This window comes from Vombatus ursinus, unplaced genomic scaffold (genome assembly GCF_900497805.2).
Source record: "Vombatus ursinus unplaced genomic scaffold, bare-nosed wombat genome assembly UNPS02015129.1, whole genome shotgun sequence".
Classification (NCBI taxonomy): domain Eukaryota; kingdom Metazoa; phylum Chordata; class Mammalia; order Diprotodontia; family Vombatidae; genus Vombatus; species Vombatus ursinus.
In genome coordinates, this window is record NW_020954907.1 from 1,575,246 (window position 1) to 1,586,574 (window position 11,329).

An 11,329-nucleotide genomic window follows, 5' to 3' on the forward strand; every position below is an offset into this window, starting at 1 on the left:
TCCCTGAGGAAGTTTCACTCAATGCCTGTGAGGATGGTGGCTGGAGGAGCACCTTGTCTCTGCCTGGATGGCCCAATGCTCTGGGTGGGTGGTGGGGAGGCCTGGGCTGCAAAGCCATGGAGGTGAAGGCTCTGGGTGAGGAGGGCAGGAAGCAGTGACAGGCCGGACCCTTTGGGGTTAAAGGGGCCCATTTCTCCCTTGTCCTTGAATAGCCCCAGTAAAAGTGACACACGGGCTGCCCTACCATTGGCCCAGTGACCCCAGTGGGGACTTCAGTCTTTCCAAATGATGTGTTTTTATCAGATATGTCCATCTATTTTCATCAGACAAGGAAACTGAGACTTGGAAAGGGGAATGACCTTCCCATGCCCCCAGGACCAGGTCAGACATCCCCTTAACATCTTCTGGTTTGAAAGGGCAGCTGGGCTATTCCTAAGTAAGTGGAGTGAACCATCCTATCCCAAGATCAATCACTTCGAGTCGCAGAAAGAGGGATTTGGAATCAGAGGGCCTGGATTCAAATGCTGCCTCTTTCCCTTACCTATGTGACCTTGGGCAATTCATTTCCCCTCAGTTTCCTCAGCTATAAAGTGAGACCTGGGGTCCTTTCCAGCCCCAGTCCCATGAGCCAATGACTCTGAGTCCAGCACTCTTTCCCCTTTGGGCAGCAGACTTGGGAGGGCTCTTCAGAGTATCCACTGACCTGATTCTCAGAGGGCAGAGTGGCTCCCTGTCTATTTTTTCAGAAAGTGCCTCCGTCATACAGTTGCTTTTGTGTTTGCTAAGGCTGAGTGGGCGTGTGGGCTGCTTCGGCTCAGGCCCCGGAGAGCGGAGGCTGGCCTTTGAAGGATGTGATGTGGCCGTGGAACTACTATCACTTTTCCATGTAGAGTGCGTCCAGGTTTACACAGTACTCTCCTCACCATCCTGTGGGGGAATGACTATGAATACATTATAATAACTCTCCTCGGTGATATCTGACATGCACATAGTCCTCTGGAGGGACACCTTCATTCAGGAGATCAGAGCATCACGTACTTTTCTAAGTTTTGTGAAGAGCTTTATAGTCATTATGTGATTTGATCCTTGTTATACCCATTTTAAAGAGGAGGAAAATGAGACTCAGAGCCAGTGATGGAACTTCCAACTGGCTCCAAGGCCAACACACTCTGGGCCGTGATGCTCGGCCTCTCTGGAGGTGAGCTCCAGAGCTTTTGGCAAGAATCCCTTTGTCAGAAGCCAAGACAATGAGGAGGATTTCCTTCTCCTATCTGGGACCTTCTTCCCTGACCAGTCGCCCTCCACCCTGAGCAGTCTTGGGGCTCCTGTGTATCTATACAGGGCTTTGTGCCATGCTCTCCTGCCTCCAAAGCCAAACAGAAAACACAAGACTCCACACCTTCATAGAATTCTTTAGTCTGAACATGGGCCAGCCTTGCACTTTTAGGGCATTCTCCAGATCCAGCCCCTTCTGTCCCCCCTCGCCCACCCCATCCCCTCTCCCCCAAGCCCAGGTTCAGCAGTGAGCCAGCAGAGCTTCACATCTCTCCATGAGATCTTCAAACACGTGCTGGGCCAGCAGCTCAGTCATCGGGTAGCAGGCCTCTGCCAGGGTCAGCAAGGCTTTGGAGAAGGAGGACACTTGCTCCTGCAATGACAAGATGGGAGCTAGCCCGGGGGACAAGGGCACATGCCCCAGGGCTTTGGATGATGGCCTCCTCCCCTATCTGCCGGGCGGGGGGGGGGGGGCGCCATGAGGAAGGAGGCCATGGAGACGCTTTGTCAGAGCGCAGGAAGGCCCCAGGCTGACGGCATCTCGGAGTCCTCGGGAGCTGAGACCAGCGAGGATGCGCTCCCCAGCGTCGCCAGCAGGGACGCCACCCTCCGTCTGAAGATCGCCAATGGGAGGCAGCCCTTTCTTCTTGGGCATCACCCCAAATGCCCAAAGTTTTTCCTTTCGTAAAAACTAAATTTGGGTCTCAGAAACTTGCACTCATTGTTCCTAGTTCTGTCCTCCGAGGCCAGGAGAACAAGTCTGATCTCTCTTCTACAAGACAACCCTTCAATTACTTAGAGACAACTCCCATGATCCCTTGACCTTCTTTTCTACAGGCTAAGTGTCCTTAATTCCTTCAGCCAGTCTGAATACATCCTTCAAGGCTCAGCTCAGGGACCACTTCCTCTGGGATTCCCCCTTCCCCATTTAGTGATTTCTCCCTCCTCCTCAAGTTATAACATATACACATACACACATACGTGTATATAATTGTTGTACATGTAGATGTGTGCATGTATATGTATATTTGGGCACTAGATAGTACAGTGGAAAGAGCGCCACGCCTGGAATCAGAAAGACTCATCTTCATGAGTTCAAATCTGGCCTCAGAGGCTTACTAGCTGTGTGACCCTGGACAGGCCACAACCCTGCTTGCCTCAGTGTCCTCACCTGTAAAATGAGCTAAAGAAGGAAGTGGCAAACCACGCCAGTATCTTTGCCAAGAAAACCCCAAATGGAGTCATAGAGAGTCGAACGTGACTGATAATGACTGAACAGCCACAACATAAGTGTATTTATTTACATCCACCCTCCAGTAAATTGTACACTCCTTAAGAGCAGGCACCATTTTTTGTTTCATCTTTATATCCTTCGTGCCAGCACAGCCCCCAGCACAAAGCGGGCACTTAATTAGTGAGATGAAGGAGGAGGAGAGGGAGCTCTAGGGGTTGGCCTCCATCTCTTCAATGAACTATCAGGTAAGGTCCTCAGCCAAGAACATTGTGTTCAATTCTGCCCGGCCTGTTTGCCACGGGCAGGTTGGAGACCATCCAGAGAAGGATGACCGGGACGGTGAAATGCCAAAAGATCAGGTCACGTCAGCTGAAGGGCCTAGGGGTGTCTCACCTGAGGGAGATGACAACTGGAGGATGGGAGGGTTAGGCCAGTTCTGTTTGTCCCCAGAGCACACCACTAGGAGCAATGGTTGGAAGTTGTATAGACACAAATTTAGGTTTGTTCTTTGAAGTAAAACACTCCAGTGGGGAAATCTGTCCAAGAAGGGCCCCTCAGGTTAACAAGGCTGTAACAGGCATTTATCAAGGGCTCATTCTGTGCTGGGCGCTGTGCCAAGTGCTTGGGGTGCTGCTACAAGCCAGCCAAGGAAAGGCTGTTGGAAAGCATCCGTTTTTCACATCCCTCTCTGCCCTCTCTTCACCAGCCAGGCCTCGGGGAGGCTGAGGGAAGACACTGGCAACCCCCACGGAGGCCGCCTCTGGGCTTCGCAGCTCAAGCCAGCCAGGCTACCTACCTTCAGAACATAATAAAACCTCTTCTGCTTGCCCTCCGGCCCGACGGCTGCCCACATAAGCTCAGGAGAAATGCAGTCCAACACTTCGTACAAGTGGTAGAGAAAACCATTGGGTTCCTGCAGTAGGAGAAAGCAGCCATTCGGTCTGGGGAAGGGGGACGCATTCCAGGAGTGGCTTGGACTCTTCCCTTCCGTCCACAGGCTCCTGACATCTGTGAGGACATGATTGGTGGTTTCCCTTGTGGTACAGTGACAAAGGGCTCTTTGCTGAGAGCCGGACAACCTGGGTTCAAGACCTGATTTGGCCCCTGATTGCCTGCGTTAGCACAAGCACGAGGTTTGACCTCTCTGGGTTTTCACCTCTTCTTCTGTAAAATGAGGGGGCTGGATAAGATCACCTCTCTGCTTCCTTCCATTTCTGATGTTCTGATCTGATGCTAAGGGTCCCTGTGACGGGTGCTCCTGCCAACCCTGGTGATGGGTGCCATGATAAAGAAAAGGCTTGGGTCCGTCCCAAGCTCTCCCATCAGTTCAAAGGTGCCCCTGGAAGGGACCACGAAAAGCAGACGGAGATCACAGAGGGGCCTCTAAGTCCAGGAGCTCAGAAGGCGGCAGAGGGTGGCTCTTGGAGTGACAACTGCCAAGGCCTCCCTGGACGCTCTGACCACAGAGTCAAAAGCCCAGTCACGGCATAGCCTTGGCCGAGGCAACTTATCTCTGCCTAGTTTTGTGGTGACCTCGCCCAACCCAGACAGCCCTAAGCTGACCTTGTCCATGGTGCTCAATTCCTCATGGCCGCATTGGGGGTCCTTAGACTGTCTAACTTTGATGCCAGAAAGAACATGGTCCCAGCTAGCTAAAACTTTCCTGGAATCTCTGTCCCCAGCCCCAGAGAGGTGAAGCTCCCGACTTCTAGTTGTTCAGCCCAGCCCAGCCCAGCCCAAGCAGCTAGGGAGTGTGGTCTAGGGAGCAGCCCAGCAGCTTTAGATAGTGGGGTTATTCCTGGGATAATCTGGAAGGAGCTATTTCCCCTGAAAGGAAAAACATCTTAGCATTGCAGCCTCATAGAACGTGAGAGGAAAGCAAGTAGTCTGCCCTCCTCATTCTACAGATAAGGAGAGAACTGACTGGCCCAGGGTCCCACAGGAGTTAGTCTTATCTTTGAACAGGAGCCCTCCCCCACCTCTTCTCCCCATACCTCAGTCTGTGCCAGGCAAGGGAGGAGAAAGGAAGGGAATCACACACTGCAGGGAAAGCTGAGACTGAAGCATTTGAGTTTAAGAACGTGAAGGTGCTTTAAGAGGTCACCAGTCCCAAGCCTTCATTTTACAAATGAGGAAACTAAGGCCATGAGAGGTCCAGTGAGTTACCCAAGGTCACACCCAAATCCAGGTCTCTTTTCCTGTCCCTTCCCCGCCCCCCCCCCCCCCCCCCCCACCCAGTTAAATTAAGTCAAACACCTGGCCATTAACCAGCAGTTCCACCTTCTTTAATCACTCAGGCAGGTGGGGAATATGTCCTGAGTAAGACTGGAGGTCAGAGATTCAATGATTCTGCAGCTGTGGGAGCAGGTCCCTGAGCTCACGGATGTGACCTTCATTAGGGTCCTGGGCCAACAACTCCCCCAGTTCTGCCCCACCTCTCCTCCCTCCGATGGGGATCATTTACCCGGCTCTTACCACCATGGCGGCTCTCTTCTCTCTCGTCTGGGCCCAGCAGTGAACCAGGACGGTCTGTGGGGAGAGTTTCAGAATCAGCCTTTAGCCACAGTTGAGAGCCTGGGCCACGGGACCCCAGTACAGAAAGCCAGAGCTGTGTTTCCCGATCGTGGGAGCTGGGCGGCTCCTGGACTAGAGGAGGCTCAGAATTACAGGATCCCCGGGAAGCAAACCACCAGGCTCTAACAGAAGCCAGCTGACAGCTGGGGAGGGCTGAAGGGCCATTTCTGTCATGTTTGATGAGCAACATTGTATTTTGTATAGATACATAATGTCCCTTTCTCCTCCTCCTCTCCCCATGGAGATAACAAATCCTGGGGAAAGGTACAGTAACAGCATCCCCCAGCGTCCAGGTCACTGTGCGCGGGGCTACGGAAGCTGGGGTCACAGAGAGAAGTGTTTTGTCAGTTGATGTTAGAGGGATTTGACCCACACCTCAAACGTCCTGATTGATACATTTTTCTTGTTTTACATAATTATTATTATTATTATTTAGCATCATTAGCGATTTCCATGTAGCCCTTGCCTAAGGCCAGACCCAGGGACAGCCTAGGAGCTGGCCTGTGTTCTGAGTGGGCTGCCATCTGCTAGCCGGGGACAGGAGGGAGGGCTCCCCGGAGGAAGAAGAGGACCTTTCCAGGACCTTGCCACAAGGCTGTCAGGAAGAGTGGGCAGGCTAATCCGGAAACTTTTTTTTGGTTTTTGAAACCTATGTCAGGCAGCCCTCTAAGATTTCCCAGCCCAGTTAATTCAGTCTGGTTTCTCCTCCTTCCCTCCTCTCTTCCCTCCCTCCCCCAAATGTGGAGCAAGAAGCTCTGCCTTCAACCTTTAGGCCAGGTCCCCTTCAGTGGCACTTTACCCACAGCTGTTGAGGCCATTTCCAGGACTTTCAGGGTCCCCGTAGTTACCCGAGTGTCCAGCGGCCTGCGCATCAATACTTAAATCCCCTAGGCCAGTCCAGATAATTGGATGCCCAGTTTTACTCGAGGACACAGGAGGAAACTGAAGTTTGTTTGCTAGACAGATGTCAGTTCCTGGAGGTCAGAGATTATTTTCAGTTTTACTTTTGTAACCCCAGTGACTAATGTAGTGCCTAAAACAAAGTAGGCATTAATGAATTCTTGTGGAACAGAGTGGACGTGGACACTGAAGGACGTGCAGGATTTCCGTGAGTGGAGAATGGAGCAGTGGGGGCAGTGCATTCCGCAGAGAAGAGGGTGCTGGGAGCTGGGGTGGGGGATTCTCCTGGAAGTCTCTGTGAAGTGGGCGTCTGCGGTGGAAGCTGCCTCCAGGAGGCAGAATCCGGCGGGTGCTCCGCCCCAGATCACAGGTGCACAGGCCCAGAGCAGCAAGGGACCACGGGAACCACTAGGTCCACCCTCTTCATTGGACAGATGAGGAAACTGAGGCCCAGGCAGGCAAAGTAAGTTGCCTGAGGTCTCCCGTGGGTGGGATCTGAGTAGAGGGCCCAGGGCCCCTGAGCTAGTACTGGTTCCCGTGTACAACAGTGGCTTGACTGGCTGCTGGGAGGAGAGACTGACGAAGGATTCCCGGGATTAAAGGCAGGTCGGAGTATTCTCTCAGACAACTCCCCCCCCTCCATCTTGGGCACAGATGATGCTTGAGGTCCCACGGGTGGTGCGTGGCAGACATGGGAATGTGGGGATCCAAGCCAGGACGTGTGACCCCAGACCAGCGCGCTCTCCTCTATGTTCCACTGCACCAGCTGGGCTGTTCTGAGGGCCTGGCCTTGGGGGCGCTATCAGAAGCAGGAAGGAATGGATAGGAAGAAATACTGGGAAGGCAGGGACACATTTTGGGCCTGGCCAATGTAGGAGTCAGCTTTGCCTGACTATGCATATTTGTTATTAGGGTTTTGTTTTTCTTTTTCTCTTTTAAATTAGGAGTGGGATGGGAGGGAGAAAAAATAAATGCCTGTTCACTGAAAAATAAAATTAAAAAAATGAAAAAAGAAAGATCAGGACTTGGACTAATTGGGTGTGAGAACTGGGTGGGGGGACAAAAGAGTAAAAGCTAATTCGGGGCCTGAGGGCTGTCCCAGACTCCGGGAGGGTCAGGGAGAGGGACACACATCTGCCTGCCCCGGCAATCAATCTGCAGTCAATAGAAAGAAAGGGGACGAGAAAGTGGGTGTTTTCTCCCTCTCCACGCCTCTGGCCCCACTCGGAGTGCACTCACCACTTTCTTCAAAGGCCTGGCAATCTGATCATCCCTCAGGATGCTCCTCAAGCTCCCAGGGATGCGCTCGGCATCTTTAAAGAGCCCGGGGGCAATGAAGCCAAGCAGCGTGTGGTAGAAGTTGGGATGTGGGACCTGGCCAGGGGAGGGAGGCAGCCTTCAGCCTGGGCACCCAGCCAGCATCTGCCATTCCTGGGACAGAAGTCATGGCTCCATCTTTTCCAGGGGAACCAGGCACAAGGTGCTCAACCAGCCTCTGCCTGAAATCTTCTCATCCTCAACAGGAGCTAAGGCCAGAAGCGGAGCCCAGGCATTAGCCAGATTGGCACCAGGGTACACCAGCATGGGGCTGGGAGCCTCAAAGGCACAGGGCTACACCTCAGGCATCTCCTCCTCTCCCCCTTGGGCCAGGCTTCCGTGGGAGCCTCTGCGGGTCAGTTATGCTAGAAGACCATGTGTGTGTTCTATCCCAGTGGGACATGAGAGCAGGAGGAGGGGGATGGGAAGGTTTAGCTGGTGAGGCACTAAGTCCAGGCTCAGCTGTCCTTGGCCCCACGGGAGATTGGGTCAACGGCAGGCAGTCTTCCAGCCCGAGTTAGGCTGAGATTGGCCACTCCTGTTTCCAAGGAAGGGCTATCCACAACTGAGGGGAACCGTCTCAGATGGCAGATCTGGGCTGCCCCCCAGATAATGTCTGGGCATCTACAGGTGCCCTGTGTGGCAGCTCAAACCTTTCCTGAAAGCGAAGAGGTTTTTTGAAGGGGCTGGAGGGGAGAGACGAAGCAGCACGATGAACAGCTGAACAGCCACTGGACTCGCTCGTCTCTGCCTCCTCGGTCCCGAGCCTCACTTCTTTGTGACGATGAAGGGAGTGGTACCTGGCTCTTCCTAGGCCCGACCTCCCCTCCCTTCCCCCCCCCATTCCCTCCTCCTAATGCCTTAAGTAGGGACCATTTGGTCTTTAAAACAGTTCAGTGGTGAGTCAGTCATTCCAACATGACTCAGGCTCCTTCTTATTAAAGCCGCCTGTATGGCAGATTGGGAACGGGGAAGAGGACAGCTATGGCCAGCATGGATCCTAGCTCCCCAACCCCCTGCCCCAGGAAGTGATGACCATTGCACACCCTGGTCTCCTCCCCTCCCCCCTCCAATCTGGCTCAGGGTCCTAGGGCCCCTCACTCACACCTACTCCCCGTAACTCCTGGGACAAGATGTCCCAGTTGGATGGCTGCTGGATGAAGGCAATCAGGTTGTCATAGGCTTCATTGAAGTTGCTGGGCTTGAATGAAAAGAAGAAAGATCAGCTCTGGTTGGCAGGGAAGGACCACAAAGAGAACCCGGGGCCAGGCATCGCATGGACCGTTCTTGGGTTCTAATGAGCAAGAGTAGATACAGAATGGGAGGAAACCCGGCCAGACATTTCACGTGAAAAGGGTCTGTAGGGTTTGCCTAATGGCCTGCAGGCTCAATATGGGTCAGGAGTGGGCCGGGGGCGGGAGTGGGACGGCGTGAGTGGCTGGGGTCTCCTCCTGCCCCCAGGACCCCTTCAGGAGGGCCCACATGCTCTGGGCATTATCTCCGGCTGACCCCCATGCTTGGCGTGGCCTTCCCTCCTCTCTGCCTTGAGCTTCCCTGGCTTCCTTCAAGTCTCAGCTACAGTCCCATCTTCCACAAAAAGCTCTCCCTGCCCTCCTGAATCTTCGTGCCTTTCTTCAGGGCCTGCCCAGAGTCTATCCTAGAATCTTGTTTGTGCACGGTTCCATTAGACCACGGGCTCGTGGGGGCAGGGACTGGCCTTTGCCTTTCTTTGTATCCCCAGGGCACGGTGCCTGGTATACAGTGGGGCTTAATAACTGCTAGGTGGCTGACTGGCAATAGTAGTCAATACCAGGATTGGGGGAGGGGGGAGATTCCAGAAACGACTAAGTTGTAAAACAAAAAAAAAAAATCAGGAAACCATGTAAGCCAGGCAACAATGAAGGGTCCAGTACAGCTGTCCCCCTGCCCATGTTCCCAGAAAAGTACTGATGGAAACCACAGGGATTTCTCAGGAAGCTCCCAGAAGCCAGGTCAGGCCTGCTCCCTTCAGGGTGGCACCGATGGCTCTGTTTGCCCCTGCGGCTTCTCCCCAGCTCTTGGGGGCTAATTTTCTGCCCCTGGTTCATCTAGGCTGGCTCCCCGTAAGGTCGATGCTTAGGCAAAGACTAAGACTCAGTGTCTGAGGTACGGATGGACAGCGCCTCTGAGGCCTCTCGGAGGGACCTCGGGGTCATCAACGTTGATCAACCCCCACCCAAAGTGCCAGGCATTGGGTGCTGAGATACAGAGACAATCCCCAAGAGGGCCTGCCCTTTGGGAGCTTGCATTCCACTTGGGACACATTCTAGGCATCTTCTTACCTGTCCACTTAAGGCCCCCGTGAGTCGGCAGAGTGTAATTTCACTGATGACGCAAGCTGGATACAGCCCCCTGGGCCTCAGCGGGGAAAGCTGCAGAAGGCAGTACGATCTTTGGGGTCCCCATTGCTCAAACACCAAGCAGCCTCCCGTCTTGGAGAAGCCGCTTGGCAGCCCCCTACCATCTGGCACAACTTCAATGTGAGCTTTGCCAAAAGTGAATTCCACCTTGCTGGGCCCAGTCTCTGGCTTCAAGGCGGCATGGCCCCAACTGAAGCTGGTACCACAGCACAGAGTGACAGATATTCCCTTGGGAGTCACTGGGCAGCTCGGCCACAGGCTCAACTGCTTAATTTTGGGCAAGGTGCGTTGGGAACCAGAGGACCGGGGCGGACTCATGGCTCTGCAATTTACTACCTGTATGACCCTGGGCCAGTCACCTGGTCTGCGGCATCTCAAAACATTTCCTCTTCTGTAAAATGAAGGGATTACAGAGTCATTTCTGGGCTCCTCTCAGTTCTAAAACCTGCAGGCCCATGACCTTCTCCTTCTCCCTTCATTGGCTCCCCTGTAGAATAAGGGTGGGCCTATGATGTCACTAGTATGGAGAAATCCCAGGTGAGGAAACTCTCTTTACTGATACCAGTCACATCTCTCTGCAGCTTAGTCTTAGAGCAGTGAGAGCCCAAGCGCCTTGGCCAGGGTCACACAGCCAGGAGTATCTGAGGTAGGACCAGAACCCAGGTCTTTCTGAGCCCAGCTCTCTGTCTAGAACTCCACCCTGACTCTCAGCCCTGCAGGATTTATGGGACAGTCACATTATTTATATTACACACACACACACACACACACGTGTGTGTGTGTGTAGCTCTGTGTGTGTATGTGTGAGAGAGAGAGAGAGAGGAAGGATCGTTGTGTTCCTCGTACTTCTATCCCCAGAGCTTAGCACAGTTCTGGGCACCCAGGAGGGGATTAATAAACATTCTTATGGATGAATTCTATGAATCATTTTAGCCCAGATTTGACCCGGGATTTCACTAGTGCAGGCAGCTCAGTGAGGAAATTTTCTTTCCCCTTGATTAGCACCGTCCTGAAATTTGTAATCTTAGAGAATCACCTGGGGACACTGAGGGGTTAAGTGACTTGCTGAGGGTCACCTAGCCAATATATCACAAAGGCAGGACTTGAACTCAGGCCTCCCTGGTTCTCTATTTCCTACATCGAGGATATTCATATATACATACACACATACATAAACACACATATAACCATACACACACATACATACACGCACATGCACACACAAATCTGCACCTATGTCTACATCCTTGCACAGTAAGGAGCAGGCTAAGACCGCCGTGTCAAAGGCAGGCTAAGAGTCAGATGCCTCCATAAGCCATGCCGACAGTCCCTCATTTTTTTCCACGTCTCTAGCAGTCCAGTAAAAGTTGCGGCAGCTCAACTGGGCTCCCCTCGTTATCAGGAGCCCCGGTGCGTGGTGATGAATTGTCTGGCCGTGGCACCCCAGGGAGCAGAGAAATGCAAATGGCCCTCTGCACAGAGCTGGGCACACCCCAACCCTGCATCTTTGCAGTGACAGTGGGTAAATCATTTTTAAACCAACTCCCAATATTAACTTAAATGAAATTATTCTACCTATGAAATCCCAGGTTCAAGATGCTTCTACCAGCTTTGTGACCCTGGGCAAGCC

At 53.0% G+C, this 11,329-nt stretch overlaps 1 protein-coding gene across 1 annotated transcript; it reads right to left on the reverse strand.

Annotated features, from left to right (window-relative positions):
- Nucleotides 1–1,514: 1,514 nt before the first annotated feature.
- LOC114031291 lies at nt 1,515–10,017 on the reverse strand. The gene is made up of 5 exons (XM_027846343.1): nt 9,622–10,017; nt 8,406–8,501; nt 4,985–5,038; nt 3,306–3,422; nt 1,515–1,648 (listed from the first exon to the last, which is right to left on the reverse strand). Exons 1-5 carry the CDS (start codon nt 10,015–10,017, stop codon nt 1,517–1,519), a joined length of 795 nt encoding a protein of 264 aa, XP_027702144.1. The 3' UTR covers nt 1,515–1,516.
- Nucleotides 10,018–11,329: the final 1,312 nt, after the last annotated feature.